Source organism: Eumetopias jubatus, unplaced genomic scaffold, assembly GCF_037043125.1.
Source record: "Eumetopias jubatus isolate StellerSeaLion01/CBP00866 unplaced genomic scaffold, mEumJub1_p1.0 scaffold_10, whole genome shotgun sequence".
NCBI lineage: Eukaryota > Metazoa > Chordata > Mammalia > Carnivora > Otariidae > Eumetopias > Eumetopias jubatus.
The window spans coordinates 56706080-56726748 of record NW_028274816.1 but is presented as its reverse complement, the minus strand read 5'-3'; the positions used below and the strand labels follow the sequence as shown (position 1 = coordinate 56726748).

At 56.4% G+C, this 20669-nt stretch overlaps 1 protein-coding gene across 1 annotated transcript; it reads right to left on the bottom strand.

The window, feature by feature from the left end:
- Positions 1 to 1572: 1572 nt before the first annotated feature.
- EHD2 (EH domain containing 2) lies at positions 1573 to 17694 on the bottom strand. The gene is made up of 6 exons (XM_028088081.1): positions 17616 to 17694; positions 15127 to 15585; positions 14543 to 14640; positions 10389 to 10801; positions 4612 to 4776; positions 1573 to 2146 (listed from the first exon to the last, which is right to left on the bottom strand). The coding sequence occupies exons 2-6, from the start codon at positions 15528 to 15530 to the stop codon at positions 1595 to 1597; spliced, it is 1632 nt and encodes a 543-aa protein (XP_027943882.1). The 5' UTR covers positions 15531 to 15585; positions 17616 to 17694; the 3' UTR covers positions 1573 to 1594.
- Positions 17695 to 20669: the final 2975 nt, after the last annotated feature.

The window sequence follows — 20669 nt, the reverse complement described above, 5'->3', positions numbered from 1 at the left end:
GGAGGCACGATGTGCCCGAGCTCGCGCGCACACAGCCCCACGCCCCAGGGCCTGGTTCCCAGGCCCCCGCGGCGGGAGGTGGGAGGGAGGGATGTCCCGGAGGGAGGGCCCCTGAGTAACTTTTCTTCGGAAAATATGTCGGTCTGGCCCCCAGCCCAGGCCTGAGTCATCAGGCTCTGCTGCATTGAGTCATGGCCTCCACCCCCCGCCCCTGGGACCTTGGAGGGGACCCCCCCCAACCTCAAGCTCTGCCCAGGGCTCTTTTTCCCCCGGAGTCCGGGGAGAGCCATCCCCAACCCCCCCCCCCAACCCATCCCAAGACGGCCTGACTTCCACGTGGCTAGAAGCCTTGGCTTTATTTGCTCTGTGGGAACGTTCGCTGTTCGGTTCACAGGCCCCTCCTAGGCATGGCGGTGGGGGGGGTGATGGTGGGTGTGGAAATCCCCGCGAGCATCGTGGGGGGGGGGCGTCGTCCCCACCTATGTCGCCCTTCCCCATCTTTTCCATGGGGTCCCCCACCAGGGTCAGGCACTAATAAGTGGTGAAGGCACGGGTGGGTGGAGGGCGGGACGTGAGGGGTCCCTTTAGGGAGGAGAAGGGAGAGCTGTAGCACCAAGAGCCCCCCCGCCACGCATCCCTGAAAGGGGGACTAAAATAAAGCCCTGGCGCCTTTATATCTGGTGGGGGCTCTACTTAAATATGGGCTGATGGCAGAAAGGCTGTGCTCCCGCAGTCTACAATTCAGGCCACCAGCTGTGGGGAGCCTGGGGCGGGGGCAGCCAGGCTGGGTTTTCAAACCAGGGCCCTGTGGGCCGAGGCCAAAAATACCTCAAAGTGGGCAGAGTCTGGGCGAAGCAAGGATCGAAGGGGCTTTTCTGTCTGCTAAGAATTCTTAGTACAGAAAGGGGTGCAACCAGAACTGGGCGGAGGGGCTGAAGAGGGGTCCCTCCGACGAAGTAGGAGGTTGTGTCTCCCCTCTGAGCCCCCAGTGGTCCCAAGGCCTGAGAACAGGATGGAGTTTGGGGGGAGGGGCGGTCCTTGCCCGGATGGGCAAGAAGTGGGGAAGGGGGCCTTTGTGTTTGTTATTTCAAACAAGGGGCCACTGGACTATGGGGAGAGGCGAGGGGTCCTGCCCAGAATTGGGGATCGGGCTGGTTAGGGCCTGTGTCTGTGTGTGTTTGTGTGACTGCGTGGGTATCAGCCCCCTGAGGGCAGATACACGTGTCTGTTTTGCTCTCTGGGGTACTCCCCAGTGCCCAGAACAAGCCCTGCACATCCAAACATAGTACGTGCTCAATAAATACTTGAACGAACGATGACTGAATCGATGGCTCTGTGCGTGTGTGTGTTAATGTCAACGGGATGTGCCTAAGTGTACGTGAGGGTAGAGATGCAAGGCCAGGCAGAGAAGCCTTGCCCCTCCCCTGGTCCCCACTGTCTGGCAGAGGGGAGTAGAGAGACCCCCATCCTTACAGCTGAGAAGGTGGGCAGGCAGCGTGCGTGCAGGCTGGGGCGGGGGTGTGCGTGCAGCCAGCTGGTGCTGGGGAGCCACAGCAGGGCAAGAGGGAGGGAGGGCCGGCAGGCACTGGCTGGCTCACTCTGCAGAGCCCTTGTGGCGCCGCTTGGAGGGCGGCACCAGGCGGCGGGGCAGGTTGGTGGGCAGCCCGTGGCCCTCGAGCTTGGCCTCGATGAGGTGGCTGGCCAGGGCGAACTCCTCGTCATCCAGCATGCCGTCCCGGTCGACGTCACTCAGCTTCCAGATGCGCCCCAGCACCGAGTTGGGGAGCTTGGTGCCCACCATCCAGGTCTTGGCCTTGGTGCCGCTCAGCTTGCCATCGGCGGGCGCCAGGTTGTAGAAGATCTCGTCGTACTTGGACTTGTCCTTGGTCACCACCCACTCGGCCTCGTCGTCCGAGCCCTCCTCGCCGTCCTCCAGGGCCTCATCGGGCCCCCGCTCCACGAACGGGCCCATGTGGGTGCCCTCGAAAGCGCCGCCCTGCACGCCCACCTCGGTGCTCTCCAGCTCTTCCTGCCGCAGGAGGGGCATGAGCTTGGCGATGTCGTGGGTCAGCATCTCGTCCAGGGCCTCCAGCAGCTTTGGCTTCAGCGAGTGGAATTTGGTGAAGTCGTGAGCCATCAGCAGCTCCTGTTGTGGGGTGAGGTGGAGAGGGGAGCGCTGGGAAGTCAGGGGGCACCGTCCTCAGGGCCCCCCAGCCCATGGGGGCAGTGGGACCCTTGGGCAGCTCACTTGGTAGCAGGTCTCGGCTGAGAGGTGCGTACCTGTGCAACCCATTTCACTCGGGCACCCACCACGCAGAAGAGACTAGGACAGCGGGGTCCCAGGGGCCCTCGCCCTGCCCCAGGCGTGCCCCCAGGATCACTGACGGTAGGGATGTACGTGGCCCTGTGAGGACTTAGAGCAGTAGCTGTTTACCAGCCGGCAGAGGATTTCAGTATTCCGACAGTGGCCCCAGCCTTACCCAGCACAGCCCTGGGTCTGCCCAGCCTCTGGGGCACCCCAGCTGCAGCTGGCCAGCACCCCACCACCACCCCGTTGTGCAAATCGAGAAAATTCCATTCCTGCTGCTCCATTAGCTCTGTCACCCCACTTCACAGAAACGGGTGAGTGGCTTGCTGCCAAATTTGGAGGTTAGGTTGGGGATGGCCAGATTCTTAGGAGCTCCTGGGACAACCCTCCCTCCCCCTGCCCCCCTCCCCCCCCAGAAGTCATCCTGTGCTAGAGCAGCTGTGGGGCTGGATTTGTGGTCACGCTGCTTCTCCCCTGCGGCCGCTCTGAGTCACCTGCACCAGGAGACTCACAGCAAAGACCGATCTGGTTCATGGACCCACACTGATTTCCAGAGCCGAGGCAGAGAGGCCCGCTGATCTGGATATAAAGGGGTTGGCGGGGGGGTGTCTGGACTCCAGGGCCAGCCTGCCCAGGTCCCAGCCCAGTTCTGCCACTTAGGAGCTGTGTGCCCTCAAGCAAGTGACTTCACCTCTCTGGGCCTCAATTTCCACACGTGTACAACGGATCAATAACATTAGTGCTCCCCTCTTGGGGGGATGGGAAAGGCTAATGAAGTCATCTGGATAAAGCGTTCCAGAACTGTCAGTGTAATCTTACCAGCTGCTGTTTATCTAGCCCAGTGGTTCTCAGCCACGGGAGATGTTGTCCTTCCCCAGTGGACACTTGGCAAGATGTAGCCATTTTTGATTGTCACCAGCTGGGGGAGGGGTGTGCTACAGGCACCTAGAGGTCAGGAGGATGCAAACATCCCGCAATGCACAGGACACCCCTGACCACGAACACTCGGACCCCAAATGTCAGTAGCGCTGAGGTTGAGAACCTTGACCTAGCCCCAACTCTGTGCCACACACTGATCTTAGGGGGCTGCAAGCACTGGCGGATTCAGCACCCACAGCAATATGTACTATGACAATGCCCATTTCCCAGTTGAAGAAACTGAGGCTCGGGCAAGGTGACTTGTCCAGACTCACAGAGCTAGTAAGTGGCCGAAGGGAAATGCACTCTGCCAGAATTCCTCAGAGTCTTGGGTTAGAAACCATCTCAGACCCAAAGGTCACAGGCTTGGAGTATCAGCCTAATGTAGTCTCAAAACAGAGGCTCAACCCCGGGCTGGGGGGGCTAGTCCCCGCCTCCTCCACGCCTGAGCCTGGACCTCTGTCCCCATGTTTGTTTGGTCCCTCCTGCCCCGCCCGCCTCCAGTAGCTCCAGCAGCTCTTCATTCACCCCCTGCCACTGCACCCACACCCAGTGCTCTCCCCAACACTGGTTAATCCTAGACCTGGACATGCAAGGGGTCCCCCCGTTCCCATTTGTTCCTTCATCCTCAGCACCGGAATCCCTGAACATTACCTGGACACCTGGCCACCTAGAAGGAAGACTACACTTTCCAGCTTACAGCCAGCCTTGGCCATGTGGCTACCTTCTGGCCAAGCGGATGTCAGTGTACCTTGCGGACACAACTCTAGAATTGTCCTTTCCAATACGGGAGCTACGTGTGGTTATTTAAATTTAAATTAGCTAAAATTAAATAAAATCTAAAATGTCAGTTTTAATAGGGCTAGCAGCTACCATATTGCAAGGCAGAGCACAGAACATTTCCATCATGGTAGAAAGTACTATTGGACAGCACTGTTCTAGAAAATGTCCTTAAAGACAGAGACTGTACAGGTAGCTTTCCCTCCCGTCTCCCTCATCCCTTCTTGCTGGCTGGAATGCAGACAAAATGGCTGGAGTTTTGGCAGCCATTCTGTACCACGCGGGGATCTTGGAACTGGAGGCGGGGCATGGAGGAGAACTGAGACAGAGGAGGACTTGGTCCCTAGCTCTGTAAAGCACCAAACCAGCCCTGGAGCACCTTCTAGGATTTTATGGAGAAAAACAAACTTCCGTCCTAATGAAGCCACGGTTCCTTGGGGTTTTCTCTTCATTCCCTTGTCCTAACGCACAAAACCATGCTCTTATGGAACCATTTGCAGGAGGTGCTTTCCAGAACCTGCCCTCCATCCCTCCCATTTTTGAGGGCCCACCCGAAAGCCCACAGAAGCTGACCCCTTCCGCCTCCCTCCCGGGCGACCTCCCACCTGCATCTTCTGGCAGTCCGGGAAGTCACCGGGAGATATGTGATGCTCTAGCTGGATCTTGGCAAAGATGACGGGCAACTTGAGGATCAGCTGCTTCTTCTTGTTCTCCTTCCCAAATACGGAGGGCATCTCCTTCTTCAGGTAGCTGATGATGTACGCGTGAACCTGCAGGAGGAGAGCGCTCACCTGAGCCTGCAGCACCATCACCCGGGGCCCGCACACCTACAGCTCCTGATTCGCGTGGCCCAGAGGGGGGCCTGAGAATGTGCATCCCGACCCTTACAGGTGAGGTGCTGCTGCGGCAGCCAGCAGCCGAGGGCAGAAGACCTCCCCCCAATCTGCATACCGGCCCGAGCCTGTCTCTGGATTGCCTTGTTCACATTCCTGGACAGCTCGTCTGATGCCCAGCGGAATCTGGGCCCGGCCCCCAGAGCTGTGTCACCCTCAGCTGTGCCCGTCGCGGGAACAAAGGGCAATCCCACCTGCTCCCTCCCCAGTTGAGGCCAGACTTCCCTGAAACCTTTCCTGCTTTGATGCTTCTGACTCCTCACCAGCCGCAGCCAGCCACCAGCGAGCCCTTTGCCCTTTGCCTCCTACATCTGTCCGCTCTGTTTTCACTGCTTTGCATCTCAGGGGGGCCACCACCCCCACCTCCCCACACCTGCCTGGGGAGACACAGCAGGCACCCCACTGGTCTTCTGGCCTCTCTTGCCCCTACAATGCCTTCTCCAGGCAGCGGCTGGAGAGGTCTTTTTGTTTTTTAGGAACAAACACCAGATCATGAGACACTGCTCCAAAGTTTCGATTTGCTTCTTATCCAAGTACAAAATTCCGACCATAGCTGACAAGTCCCTACAGCAGCAATTCTCAAAGTGTGGTCTGGGGAACCCCAGGGATTGCCCCCCACCCACCCCAGCCTCTTTCAGGGGTTCACATAGTCAGAGCTATTTTAATAACAACATTAAGGTGCTATTTGTCTTTTGTGCTCCCGTTTCCCCCCCAGGGGACAGTGGAGTTTTTAAAGGCAACAGGATGCATGATAACCGTAACTGAGTGCAGGAACAGATGTGCAAAATCCAGAGGTCTCCTTCGAAGCCAGACATTAAAGAGATTTGCAAAAATGTAAAACCAGGCCACTGTCCTCTGGAATTTTTTTGTTGTTGTTGTTTGGAGAGAATTTTCATAAAACGTATGGGACTTAGGTTACCAAGTCCTGGGCTTATGGTTATTTAAAAACTGATCTTATAATATCTATTATCCATATTAATTAACATAAATTGAACTCTCATAACTCATCGATAACATTTATCATCAATAAATTGCTACTTATTAATAGTTAAATGGTTATTGTTGGTTAAGCAATATTACTAGATAAATATGAAACATTTTCTCAGTTTTAACTTCTGGTATGGCCAATGTAGACAGATTCATCCCATGTACCTACACACTCTTTGGGGCGCTCAATCATTTTCAAGAGTGTCGTGAGCTCCTGTGACTGGAAGTTTCTCCAGAGTCTGGCTCCTGGTGTTTCATCCCGCATCCCCCCTGCCCCGCCTCCGTGCCAGCTTCCTCACCTGCCATCCTTGTCCCAGCATGCTAATATTTTTCTTACCACAGGGCCTTTGCACATGCCACTCTCTGCCTGCAGCCCTGCTCTGATCTCCCCAAGCTGGCTCTCTCAGCTTCCTTTTGATGTCACCTCCTCACGGAGGCCATCCTATGAGAAGCAGGTGCCCCAACCACCACCATCTAATTATTTTCTTTTTCTTTTTTAAGATTTTATTTATTTATTTGAGAGAGAGAGAGAATGAGAGATAGAAAGCACGAGAGGGAAGAGGGTCAGAGGGAGAAGCAGACTCCCTGCTGAGCAGGAAGTCCGATGCGGGACTCGATCCCGGGACTCCAGGATCATGACCTGAGCCGAAGGCAGTCGCTTAACCGAGCCACCCAGGCGCCCCCATCTAATTATTTTTTACCGTCACTTCCCTGGCCCCCAAAATGTTTATTGCAACCCATCCTTATTTTGTTTATCTGGTGGTTTACTTATTCTGCCTCCTTCCATCAGAATGTGAGCTCCAGGAGGGCTGGGATCTTATCTGTTCCCTCTGTCCCTCTGCACCGGCACGGTATGCACAGAAAGCACTCAAGAAATACTTGCGGAGGGAAGCAATGAACTTGGGAACCTTTGAGCCCCAATCTCCAGAGTTATCAAAAAACAAACAAGGAGGACAGAATCATGAACATTTGCATTTTTGAACTGGAAGCTCAGTGATTAACTGCATGTGCTTAAATAAAAATAGACTATATCTGGATAAAGACACAAGAAACTCCTCATGGGGGCTGCCTCCAGGGAAGAGGCCCTGCGAGCTGGTGGGGGGTTGGGGGGAGGATCAGGGCTGGGAGGGAACATGTTTAACCGAGCTTACATGCTTTACCGTGAGACGGTCTTAAAGGTTCGATGGAAAACACTTGTTTGAAAGTTCTCTTAATGAATCATAGGTTTAGAATGCTAAAAATTTTGGCGGTCCCTGGCTGGTTCTGAATCTTTACGTCCCCCCAACTCCACCACTCTGCCTCCTCCAGCCGCCCTGGGCTCCTTGTGCGGGCCTGTTCCTGCCTCAGGGCCTTTGCACTTACTGTTCCCTCCTCCTGGTAGGGTCTCCCCCAGACCTCCACTCTCCCTCCTTCAGGTCTCTGCTGGGAGACCCTCCCTGACCTCCTTAAAACAGTCCCTCGCCAATCTCCTTTCCTGCTTCATTTTCCTTCCTGATCCTTATCACATACAATACTGTATGATATTATAGATTCATTTGTTTAATATCCACTTCCCCAGTGAAAAGTAATTCTACAAGAAAAAAAACAACCTTAACTCATTTGTTCCCTGCTGTATCTCCAGGGCCCCAAACAGTGCGGAAGCACGTTGTAGGTGCTCAGTAACTGTTTGTTGAATGAATGTCACTGAGCCGCCTCAGAGAAACTCGGTAAGAAGACCTAGGGCACCTTGGCCTCTTTAGTATCAGACTCTCTCAAGATCTTGGCCTCAAATATCTCAACACAGTGAAATCGCCCCTTCTCGCCGTTACCACTTCAACCAAAGGACGGAGCCAGGTGACTCATCCACACCCTATATCGTACAGACAGGGAAACCGAGACACCGAGGGGTAGTTACCCAGAGTCCAGAAAGGCCCTGTACTTTGGGGGAGAGAGTGTGGGGAGGTAAATGGTGTGGACTGTTGTTTGATGGCCAGACCAAGTGTGGTGGCGGAATCACACGTGGGGAATGAGTGGGTGACACGGTGCAGGGGAGGGGCAGGGAAGCGCGGTCACAGTTGGACCCTGGGTGAGGGGCACTGGGGAGCCACAGATGGATCCGAGGGAGGGAGGGGAAGGAATGGTCGGTCGATAGGTGTGAGGGGTTAGCGGGGCAGAGGCGTGGCCAGGCTGGTGGGCGGGACCTGCGAGCGCGGGCCAATGGGGGCGCGGGGGCGGGGCCTAAAGTGGCTCCTCGGGGACCCAGAAGAGGGAAGGCGGGAGGGCGCTGATGGCTTTTCCAGAGAGGAAGCGGGGGAAGGTGCCAGGAAGAGATAAGGTGGGAGGGCGGGCTGGGCCGGGGCGCGGGGCCCGGACTCCGGGGTTTGTCCGGGTTTCCGGAGCCGCCTCCTGCCCGGCGGGGGCACCAGGTGTCCGGCCCGACCCCGCGCCTCTGTCCCACGGCCCTGGGCCCCAGCCCCCGCCGCTGTCTGCGTCCCCGAGGGGCCGGGGTTCCGTGGGGGACGAGGGCGAACCGGAGGGGGGCGGCGCTGAGAGAGACACGGAGGAAGACAGAGGGGGAGAGATAGAAAGACAGGCGGGGAGATAGAAGGAGAGAGAGAAAGGAGAGAGGGACAGAGAATGAGGGAAGGGGAGGGGAAGAGCCCGAAGAGAGGACGAACGAGTAAGAGGGAGAGAGAGGGACGCTGTGAAAGAGGCAGAAATGAGGAGAAACACAGAGAGAGAGAGACAGAGACGCAGAGACGGTCCAGAGCCCGGGTGGGGGAGGGGGGAAGGTGGACTCCAAGGCTCTGAGCCGTCCCTGCTGGGCCGCTCCCTCCCAAGGAGGATTCCTGGGGTGGGGGTGGGGTCCCTGACTCACCCCCTCTTTGCTGCTCCTTAAACCAACACCTCAGGCTCCTCCACCCCCCATAACCTTCTAGGCCTCCCTGCCTGCCCAGCTTCCTGCCCCACCTCCACCCTGGCAGCCTCCCCTATGAATGTTCCATTTGGCCTCCAAAATCGCTCTCAGACCAGTGCTCCCCTCCCCCTCCCAAGGCCCTGTTGGGATCCAGGCTCCTCCTTGTTCCTCCGTCCCCAGCCTCCTCCATGGTCTCTGGCCCCAGTTTAACAGCCCTTGAAAGCACCCACCAAAAGGCAGCCTGAGTAGGACCCTGTCCCTCCTCTGCTCTGAACCCTTGCATGGCTCCCCAGTACCCTCAGGACAAAGCGCAGGTTCCAGGTCACAGCCCTGGGTGGTGTGACTCCCACCTCACCAGCCTCAGATTCAGTTATTTGCACTGTCTACACTGGGTTCAACACTGACATTTTCCCTCTCTTCCTTGAAACGGGCCACGTTCTCATCTCCGGTCCATGCACTTGCTGGTCCCACGGTCGAGAATTCCTTCCCCTCCTCACCCTCCTTTTCCTCCCATTTGCAGCTCTGATGCCCTCTCCTCCAAGAAGTCTGCTGCCCCAGTCCCCACCCCACCCCCCCGGCTCCCCAGGACCGGCCCTGACCATGCTGGGTCATCACTGTCTGGGGATGGGTCTGTCTCCTCCCCTGAACTGCCTTGGTCACTGCTGTGTCCTCAATACCACCCAACACAGGGCTGGGGACAGGGGAGACTGTGTCGAACGAGACTGTTGGTTCAACGGCATTCGTTCCATAAATATATACGGAGCACCAACTCTGTTCCAGGTTCTGGGGATACAGCAGCGAACAAATTCAGACGTCTCTGATTCTGTGAAGCTTACATGTGAGTGGAGACAGGTAGTAAACCCAGAAACCCAATGAATGGATGATGTCCGGCCAGGCAGCAATGAATGCTATGAAGGAAACTACAACAAGGATAAAGCAAGACTCACATGACAGGAGCGGGGAGGGAGTTATAGTCATAAGGAGGGAGGGCAGACAGGGAAGCCTTCCGGAGCATGTGGAGCAAAGAGGAGGTGAAGGAGGTGGGGAGCGAGCCAAGTGAGAGAGAGGCGGGGGGGGGGGGGGGCTGTTCCAGGAAGAGGGAACAGTAAGTGCAAAGGCCCTGAGGTAGGAGCGAGGAGGCCAGCGTGAAGTGCAATGGATGATGGGAAGGGAGTGGAAGAGCAGGACGGCGAGGAAAAGCGGCATGGAGGGGGAGGGGGAGGGGGAGGGGGAATGGGATGGCTGTGGACCTCACCGCAGCCCCGGGTGGCTTGTGCGCAGAGGTGGGCCATGATACAATGTGACTGGTGGTGGGACGTGGATGACAGGACACAGAAGAGACAGGGAGATGCGGAAACAGAATGATAGATGCGCAGCAGCAGGGGGATAACTCCCCATGCCATTCGGCTTCCCCCACTCCACCTTGCGCCGGAACGACCCACCCTGGAGGACTCTCTTAGACTGGTGAACTAAGTCATCGGAGAGCCCCTAAGCCAGGGAGACCGGACGGGAGGCAGGGCAAAGGGCAGCCCCCGCCTCCGCGCTCCAGCCCCGCCCCCGCCCCGCCCCACCCCCACCCCCACCCCCGCCCTCCCGCGCTGCTCACCCGCACCAGCCGGGCCCTCTTTACTAGGTCGTTGAGCTTGCGCAGGGCGGCGTGGCGGGGCAGGCCCTGGATGTCGCGGAAGAGGTCCTGCTCCTCCAGCTCGAAGAGGCGCCGGTTGTCGGGCACCAGGAGGGGCTGGGACCAGAAGGAGCCGATGTAGACGCGCAGCACCTCGGGCGTGCCCACCACCTTGCCCAGCGCCCACATGAGCGCCCCGTAGACGCGCATCAGCTGCTGGGTCTCAACCATGTCCGCCTTGTTGAGCACCACGCGGATCTTGTCCTCATGGCCCCGCAGGGCGCCGATGGCCTCGGAGAACTCGTCGGAGATCTCCAGCTTGTGCGCGTCGAAGAGCAGGATGATGAGGTCCACGCGCTCCGCGAACCAGCGCAGCACGGCCGGGAAGTCGTAGCCTGGGGGGACGCAGTGGAGGCGGCACGAAGGGCAGAGGTCAGCCCCACCCCCCACCCCACCCCGCCCTCCAGTCTTTCGCAAGCATCCATTCCCTTGGAGGGATAGCAGACCGTACAGACGTTCAGGTTGTTAACTTTCCGAAACCCTTCTCTGGGCAAAATAGCCAAGGGCCCAAGAGTATCCCATGGCTCTGCCCCCGTCCTCCCAGGCCCCAGAATTACCTCATCACTCTGGCCCCAGGCCCTCAGGCCACCTGGCTAGAGGGCTATCGCCCGCCCCCTTTTCATTCATTCCTTAGGCAGATATTAGTAGCGAGCACGGGTCCGGCTGTACAGGTTGTTAAAATACTGAAGTGTTTTTTTAACAGACTCTATGTGCCTCTATGAACCCCACCCCCACCCCCCCACCCCCCGGGTCTCCCAAGTGCCTCCATCACCCCAGCCCCTCCCTAGGACTTCTGGACCTCCCCACAATCCAGCAACTGAAGAGTCCATGCTGGCTCGGGCTCTGCTCTCGCCAGAGCAGATGGTAAATATTTTGAATTTATTTAACAATATTTACAGAGAGTCTTCTGTGTGCCAGGCCCTATCCTGGGCACCCAGAGATACCGCAGAGGGCACAGAGACAAGTCCTGGCCTTCATGGAGTACCTGTCTCAACAACGGGCTTCATTCATTCATTCCTTCCTCGTTCACTCATTCGTTCACACCCTTTGCTTTTGCTGCTCACTCGTGCATGCAGCAAGTGATGCTTAGGAGAGTAGGGAGGAGGGGTTGGGACGCCCTGACTCCGTGGTCAGGCAGTCCTGGGTTTGAATCCCACCTCTGCCCCACCCCACCCCCCAGCTGTGTGGCCTTAAGCAAGTAGGAAACCTCTCTGAACTTGTTTCTTCTTCTGTAAAATGGAGGTCCTAATAGAATGTGACTTGGAGGGCTGTTGCGGAGATTAAAAGAATATAAATGAGCTAGTATATAACATACAATAAGAGCCTATCTATAAAGAGCTTAAAACAGTGCCTGTTTAAAATGGGTGAGCTTTAGGGCGCCTGGGTGGCTCAGTTGGTTGGGCGACTGCCTTCGGCTCAGGTCATGATCCTGGAGTTCCGGGATCGAGTCCCCGCATCGGGCTCCCTGCTCAGCGGGGAGTCTGCTTCTCCCTCTGACCCTCCCTCCTCTCATGTGCTCTCTCTCTCTCTCTCTCTCATTCTCTCTCTCAAATAAATAAATAAATAAAATCTTTAAAAAATAAATAAATAAATAAAATGGGTGAGCTTTAGGCATGTCAATTGTACCTCAATTAAACAGTTAAAACAGGGGCGGCCTGGGTGGCTCGGTGGGTTAAGCGCCCGACTCTTGATTTCCCGGGTCGTGATCTCAGGGTCGTGGGATCGAGCCCTGCATCGGGCTCTGAGCTCAGGGTGGAGTCTCCTTGAGATTCTCACTCCCTCCCTGTCTGCCCCCTCCCCCTGCTCTCTCTCTCTCTCTAAAAAAATAAATAAATAAAATTGTAAATAAAAATAAACCGTTAAAACAAGCAAACACAATCTGGGAACACGGTAAGTGCTCAGCAGTTATCAGTTGTTATACATGCGGGACACAGTGGGGACCTCCTTCGGGAACTGTCCCCAGAGCCGTCCCTGTCCTGTTCTCATCCGGATCACAGTCCATTGAGGACACAAACCCATCCCCAGAGTGGTCAGGCCAGGGTGGGGGACCCCAGAGAGCTTTAGGAGCCCAGCGGGAGCACCTGACCCAGCCTGGGGGGGGTGGTCAAGGAGGGCTTCTCGGAACAGGGGACACGGTGGTGACCTGGGAGACAAGGCGTTACCTGGCAGAACAGGGAGCCACCGCTGACTCACCTGCCATCACTGCTTGCTCTCCCTGAATCATCTAGTTGAATCTTCAAAACACCCTCGGGAGACAGGCGCTTTTGTGATCCTCATTTTCCAGATGAGGAAACTGAGGCACGGGCAGGTTGAGGGATTGACTCAAGACATGCGGGTGGGAGGTGCGGAGCAGGAGCCTGCATGGGTCTCTATGCTCCACTGAAGAGCGGGTGCTGGGCGCATCCTGCCAAGGGGGGAGCAGGCTCCTTGTGGTCCCTGGGGACTGGACGGCGGGGGGCATTGCTCGGGGGGAGGAAGGATGGCAGCAGGGGCTCCTTCCCTCCCCAATGTCTAAATGCACACACACACACACACACACACACACACACACACACACACACGGGCCAGGATTTGGAAAGTGTGTCTCCTGTGGGGCGGGAGGAAGGCAGTGAGGTTGAGTCAGGGTGGGAACAAGAGACGTGGAGACGTGGCAGAGAGTACCCGGGGCCCAGAGCTACGACACTCACCGGGAACAGAGTTGCCCGCACATCCACAGCGCCTACTGTGTGTTGCACCCTGAAGTGCTTTGCAGGTTTGACATTTAATGTGAACCCTCCGTGCAACCTACGAGGCTGATGCTATCATTATTCCCCTTTTACAGCTGAGGAGAGCGAGACAGGGAGAGATGAGTGGCTCCCCCAAAGCCCATGGTTTAACAAGAGCAGAGCCCAGATTTGAACCCCACCAGAGGCTCCCATATGCTACAATCACACAAAAGTGTGGGCACAGATTTGATACGCAAGGGCAGCCAGCCACCCATCCCGCCAATGCACACACACGTGCGTACACATCCGGACACAGTCATAGCCCCGGGTTCCGTGCACTCCCAGACACACCCCTGCGCGCGCGCACACACACACACACACACACACACACATCCACAGACAGACCGACGGACTCGCCTCCTCTTCCTCTACCCAAGCTGCCAGGGAGGGAGACCCCGTTCTCTACTCTCTCCTCCTCCCCACAACCTCGGGCCCCCACCGAGCACCCCTCCCGCTCTCCCCTCCCGTTCTCCCCGCCCACTCTCCCAGGCCCAGCCCCAGGGGCGGCGCCCCAAGGACTCCCGGCCCGCCCCCCGCCCTCGGGCTGGCCGCTCGCCCTCCGATCGCTTCTGCAGCTGCCCCCTGCCTGTCTCCCAGGGGGACACGCGCCCGCTGGGTAGCAGCCAGGGACACCGTCACCCTCCGCGCTCCCGCCCTGCCCGGCGGCCCAGCGTCCCGTCCCCTCTGCCCGACAGTGCAGCCTCCTTTGCCCCAGTTCCGGGCCTCGGAGGCCGCCGAGCTGGCGCGGGACAGACACTGCGGGGTGACTGGGGGGTGGGGCGCAGATGCAGAACGGGCTGGGCAGAGGTGGGGGCCGGCTCGCCCGGAGGCCCCGCTGGAATTCACCCCCCGCCGCTCCCCCTGCACAGCTGTTTATAAATTCCAGGCCCGGCCTTGGCCCACGCCCAGATTCCCCCTCCCAACCCCTGCTCAGCCCCATCTGCGGCCCAGAGGTGGAGCCAGGAGCATGCCCAGGGCCCAGGGCCTCCCTCCTCTCTGGGTCTCCCGTGTCTCTGTAAGGCTGCCCGCACTCGGGATCTGTCTCTGACTTCGCGGGTCTCCCTCTGTCTCTCTTGATCTCTCCCTCCCCATCCTCCAGACCAGCCCAGGCACGGAGGAGCAGCCTGCTCACACGTGTTCAGGCACACGCCTCCCCTGTCCCTTCTACGTGCACAGACATGGAGGAACCACAGCCTTCCAACTGGCTCCCTTCTGCCACCAGCCAGCTCGGGGCCAGCTGACACAGGCCCGAGTCTCAGCAGAGACCCAGCTGCCTCCTCCCTCAGACCCAGGACTCGGGGCCCCACTCACCCCGGCTCACTCTCTGCTTGGCGCCTGACAGGATGCCCGGAGTGTCAATGATACTGATGCTCTCCAGGACCTGATTGGGGAGCTGGGCGCACATGAACCTGAGGCAGAAGGAAAGTCAGGGGTCAACACAGGGAGAGGCAGGAGGAGAGGACCCATAAGAAGGGAAAATTGGGACCGCACAGAAGGTGACTCAGGTACAGAGCAGGGAAGAATCTCGAAAGATGAGGACAGAGAATGAGAGCTATTAAAAAGCACCTGAGAGCTGATGCTTACTGAGCACATACTTTGTGCCACATGCTGTGCTAAGCACTTTACATGCGAGTGGGGACTATGGTTATCCCCATTTTCCAGATGCAGACAAGAGAGGCACCGAGGGGTTAAGTCACTTGCCCAAGGCCGCCCAGGTAGAGCGGAGGTGGACCCAGGCAGGCTGGCCCTGCACTGGCTTCCCTGCTCCCCATGAGGAGGCGGGAAGGGGGAGGAGCAGGAAGAGAGGAGGGAATTGGAGCGGGAAAGAAAGAAACACAGGCGAGCGTGGGGGCCAGGGATGGGGAGATGCACCCCTGCCTCCCAAGCTGCAACACCTGTTGAGGAAGGTGTTCCCGAAAGGGTTGAGCTTGCGGAAGGGCTTGTCAGGGTCAACCACAAGGGCGTTGCCCGGCACAGTGCCCTCGGTGTCCCCGTGCATGACAGCCACGAAGCAGTCGGTGGTGGGCTCAGGCCCCACGCGGGAGCCTGGCACCTCCTGCTCCAGCAGGTACTGGATGAAGCTGGTCTTGCCCGTGCTGTACTGGCCAGCCACCAGGACCATGGGCTTGCCGTCGAAATCGGCATCCTCCAGGGCCGGCGAGTGGAAGGCGCCGAATCGGTAGTGCTCCTCGAGAGGCAGCAGCTTGGTGCGGTAGAGCTCCTTGAGGGACGAGGTCACAGTGCGGATGGCCTCAGGCTGCTGGCCCCGCGCGCCGCCCCGCTTCAGCCAGCTGAACATGGTGGCTGCACGCTGCCGCTGGTCTCGCCGAGGGAGAGGGGCAGGGGGGAGCTGCCTGCAAGGGGGGGACAGGGCGTTGATGGGGGCCTGCCTGGCGCAGGAGGAATAGGAGGAGGAGAAAGGGAGCCAGAAGGTGGAATGGGCGGTGGGGGGGTGGGAGAATGGGGAGAGGGGGAGCGGCAGAGAGCACGGCAGGGCAGGAGGTGATGGTTCATGGAGGAAGAAGGTGATTACTCCAGCTGGAGGAAGAGAAGGAGATTAACGGTGGGGTGATTGAAGAAGCCGGACTGATGGGGGGAGGCCAAGGGATGATGGACAAAGGGAAGGATGCAGAAGCTGCGTAGAAGAAATGGATTCCTTCATCCGTTTGCTCTTTCCGTCCTCCCCCTACCCATCCTTTCACGTATTTTCACTGAAATCACCTCATGTGTCAGGATTATGGATCCAGAAAGAGGCCTGAGATAGACCCCTACCTATTCAGAGCCCCCATTGAGGAGGAGACCTGGCACCAAGCAGCCAGTGATGCCTGGGAAATGCCAGGCAGTGGACTTGTGGGCACCAGATGGGGACATAGTGAACCGACCACGGGATCAGCAAACTGGCTGAGCTGACTTTTGAACTGCTCCCTTCCATGCACAACAGGGATACCGTGCAAGACAGGCAGAGAGGGCGGTGTGTGCCAAGGCCCCGAGCTGTGAAATGCATGAAGGGGGTTGCTGGACACAGGAAGGGTGGGAAATTAAGCTGAGGAGTTGCCTGGGTGCACCCAGGTCATGAGGGTCCTCAGGTGATCACAAAAATATTAACATTTCTGATCACTGCATGCCGGACGCTGCTCTAACTCATTTAATCTCCCTAACAACATGGTAAAGTAGGGCTGTTACTATCCCCGTGTTTCTGACTCACAAAGGGGGCTCATGAAGATAGCAATAACTTGCCCAAGATCACTTGGTTGGAAAGCGCTCAGTCTGGGACACCAGGCAACCTGACCTCGGAACCTGTGTTCTTATCTGAGTTAGGAAGAGAGAATGACCAATCCAGCAGCGGCAAGCACCCCCAGCACCCAGACTGTGTTCTCTATATTCCCTTACTATCTTTTCATTCTCTGTAGGACCTGTAGTGATGTCCCCTCTTTCATTCCCGATATCAGTCATTTGTCTTTCTTTCTTTTTCTTCCTTGATCGGTCTAAGTAGATGCTTACAATTTTACTGATCTTTTCACAGAACCAACTTTTGGTCAGATTGGAGTCTCCAAACACCATTTTCCATTAAAACAACAACAACAACAACAACAACAACAACAACAGGACTTCTTGGAGAAATGGCTGATTCTAGGGCTGGGGCAGGGGAAGAACAAGTGAGCCTGGATCAGGTAGTGGGAAGGTGCTCAAAGATGGAAGGGGCATGCCACAGGGACGCAAGGACCAGCCTGAAGGAGCTCCCACTGGCCAAAGATGGGACAGTTTGAGCATCGAAATTAACTGCAAATCAAAAATGTTAAAATCCATAAAATCACAGTGACGCTTAAAGGAAAATGAATAAATAGAAAGGAAAAGGAGTAGAGGGGAAAGAGTGACGGAGAGGTAAAGGAGAGGCAGGAACTGGGAACTGGGATCTTGGCAGAGGGAGGGGGCCCTGGGCGGTGTCCCAGGCAGGGAGGGGTCCGAGGCACATTTTAGAGGTAGCTGGACAGGCCGTGGGGTTGGTAAAGAAGGAGAGCAGCTCTCGAGTGGCAGGAGGGACCAAATAGGACCGAGATGGGGGAGGGCAGTAGAGGGAGACTCCAAGGAGGGGATCTCTTCTGGCCGAGAGGATGGGGAGGCCAGTTGGGAGCGGGGGAAACTGAGCACGACGGGAAGAAACCAGGAGGGCAGGGGGCACTCTTACAGGCTGGAAGGAGCTGGAGGGAGTGGGGGAGAAAAGGAGGTTTCGCGGAGCGGGGTGCTGGAGACCCCGGGGACACCGCTACACGTTGCGGGGGGTGGGGACTGAGAGTCTTGGGGCGGCAGGGGAATAATCACGCTCCTAGGCTCCGCGGGCCGGGCGGGGTTTGGGAGGCGACAGCGGCGGTCGGGGACCACTCACCGATGGGGCGCGCAGGCGGCTGCACGGGCGGCGGGCTGGACAGGGGTCCCGCGGGGATCCGAGGCGCCCGCGGAGCGGCCTGTGGTCTAGGTCCGGGCGGGAGCCGTCTGAGCCGGGTGGGGCCCGGAGCGGGGAGGAGGGAAGGGAGGGGCGGGGGGGCGGGACCAGGCGCCCCCCGCCCCCCAAACCGGGAGCCCGGCCTCTGGTGCCCCCTGGTGGGGAGTGGCTGGGCGGCTTCTCGAGATGGGTGAGAGCGGGCTTCGAATCCGAATCCCGGTTGTTCAAAATCCGTTCCACCTCTGTCGCTGGGCCACTCCCCGATCTCTGTCTCTCCTCTTAGCATGGGAGTGTTCATATTAATCCTGCTACTAACAACAGCAGCAGCAACACCAACAATAATAATTTAAAAACTTACCTGAGTTCATGAGATTCCTCTTCTCACAACCGATCCCGGCTCTTCTCTAGAGAACTCAAAGTAAAAGCCAAAGCCCTCAATTGGGGCCCACAAGGCCCTACGCGGATCTGCCCGTTCCCTTTGCCCTCACCTCCCTTCCTCTCCCCCTGGCTCACTCTGCTCCAGCCACGCTGGCTTCTTTGCTGTTCCTCAAGCGCACCAATAGCCCTCCAACCTCAGGGCCTTTGCACTTGCTGTTCCCTCCACCTAAACCACTTTCCCCGCAGGGATCAGAACAGCTCACCCACTCCCCTCATTCGTGCCTGCTCAAATGTCACCTCCTCAGAGAAGCCCTCCCTGATCTCCTTATTTAAGGCTGCCCCCACCATCTATCCATTATCACTGCTTTATTTTTCTCCACAGTTCTGATTATTCTACATTTCTCTGCTTAAGTGACTGTCTCCCTAGCAAGAACACAAGCCCTCTGAGGACAGGGATTTCCAAGTGGGTGGTTTCCTGTCGTGTCCCCAGGCTAGCACCGCGCCGGACACACCAAAAGGACTCAGTAAATATTTGTTGAATTAATCTTTCACGGTTATTGAGCGCCTCCTTATGTGCAGGCTTATTAGCTAAGAGTATTAGCTCGTTGAGTTCTTAGAACGTCCCTGAGAATGGTTATCCCCATTTTACAGATGAGATAAATGAGTCCCAGGGAAGTGAAATCAAAAAGCACAGAAGGATCGTTCAGGGCTTAGCCCTGCACCTGGCCCCTAACTGGTGCTTAAAAAACATCAGGTCATATAATCCAGGTCTGGAGCGGGGTTTTTTCTCTCAGCATGGGAGTCAGAGCATACAAAGCCTCAAGTCAAATCCCAGCCCCGCTACTTGCTTGCAAGAGAACCTCAGGCAAGCGATTCCGTCTCTCTGAGCCTCAGTTTCGCCATCTGTCTTACTACAAAGGACCACTTCCTTTGGGTCTTTGTTCAGATGGTACCTCCTCTGTAAGTCCTTCCCTGACTCCCCCCAACCCCCCACCACCCAGGTACCTACTTCCTTTTCCTTCCTAGCACTTAGCACCATCAGCCAGAAGAGAGATGTTCCTTATTTTTACTTCTTTTTGCACTTTTATTTTCATGTATTTATTTTCAGTGTGACTTATTTTTAATCTGTCCCTGCAGGAATGTCAGCTCCTCGTGGGCAGGGGCTTGGGTCTGTTTTGTTTGCTGTTGTCACCCCAGTGCCTAGAACAGAGCCTAGCACCCAGCAGGCACTCAGTTAAATATTTAATTGGCTGAATTCAATAATGTACATAATGGGGGGGGCACCTGGGTGGCTCAGTTGGTTAAGCATCTGCCTTCGTGGCTCAGGTCATGATCCCTGGGTCCTGGGATCGAGCCCAGCATTGGGGGGGGGATCTCTGCTCAGTGGGGACTCTGCTTATCCTCTCCCTCTGCCCCTCCCCCTGCTTGTGCTCTCTCTCGCTCTCTCTCTGTCAAATAAATAAATAAATAAATCTTGAAAAAATGTACATAATGGGGGTGGTGGAAATGTTCTAAAATTGATTGTGGTGATGGTTGCACACCCCCTGCAAATACACTAGAACCACTGAATTGTACACTTTATTTTTATTATTTTTTTAAAGATTTTATTTATTTATTTGAGAGAGAGAGAATGAGAGATAGAGAGCACGAGAGGGGGGAGGGTCAGAGGGAGAAGCAGACTCCCCGCTGAGCAGGGAGCCCGATGCGGGACTCGATCCGGGGACTCCAGGATCATGACCTGAGCCGAAGGCAGTCGCTTAACCAACCGAGCCACCCAGGCGCCCTCTCGCTATGTCTCTATCTGTTAAATGAATAAATAAAATCTTGAGAAAAAAAAAGTCAACTGTATTCTATAAAGAGGTGTATGAATATAATACATTTTATACATAATTATATAATTATAATACATGACCACATATAATGTATAATGGTGTATATATTATATATATTTAATAACAGGCCTGGGGCTTAGTGGTGGCTAACATTATTACAGCTAGGAGCCAGGTCCTCTTCTGAAACCTTGACATGGGGCATCTCCCTTCCCCCTCGGAGGCACCCCCGGGGCTGCTCAGCCCACTGCGTCGTGCTCAGATGAGATTTGAGAGGGTCCGTGAACTTGGACATGGAGAAAAACATGATATCTGGATCGTTCGCTGAGATTTCACGGTTTCTGTCAACCGTGAACTAACAAAACACAGTGACATCAGCGGGACCTGTATTATTGCCACAAAGGGGAATGTGGTTGTTTTCACCGCATTGTGGTTGTTTTGGGGATTTCCAGTGATTGTTTACTCACCACTGATTAGACCCACCGTTAGCTCTTTCTAATTAGTGTCTTAATATAAGAGCCCTTATTACTGTGTCACAGATTCGTGGGGGGGCTTTAAATACACCAATAGCTGGATTTCAGGATAATTGGTCCCCTTGTCATCCTGCCCTGCCTCATTTTATTTTCATTCTTAATAAGATTTTTATTTATTTGAGAGAGAGAAAGAGAGAGATTGAGCAGGGGGAAGGGGCAGAGGGAGAGGGAGAAACAGACTGCCCGCTGATCAGGGAGTCCAACTCGGGGCTCAATTCCAGGACCCTGAGATCATGACCTGAGCCAAAGGCAGACAC

Bases quoted from the DNA above. Each gene is read 5' to 3' on its own strand.
- EHD2 (XM_028088081.1), bottom strand. From the start codon at position 15,530: ATGTTCAGCTGGCTGAAGCGGGGCGGCGCGCGGGGCCAGCAGCCTGAG. The intron at 14,641-15,126 runs GTGTTGCAGCTT...CTTCTGCCTCAG, and splicing joins GGGAACACCTTCCTCAACAG to GTTCATGTGCGCCCAGCTCC. The intron at 2,147-4,611 runs GTGGGAGGTCGC...ACCCCACAACAG, and splicing joins CGGACTGCCAGAAGATGCAG to GAGCTGCTGATGGCTCACGA.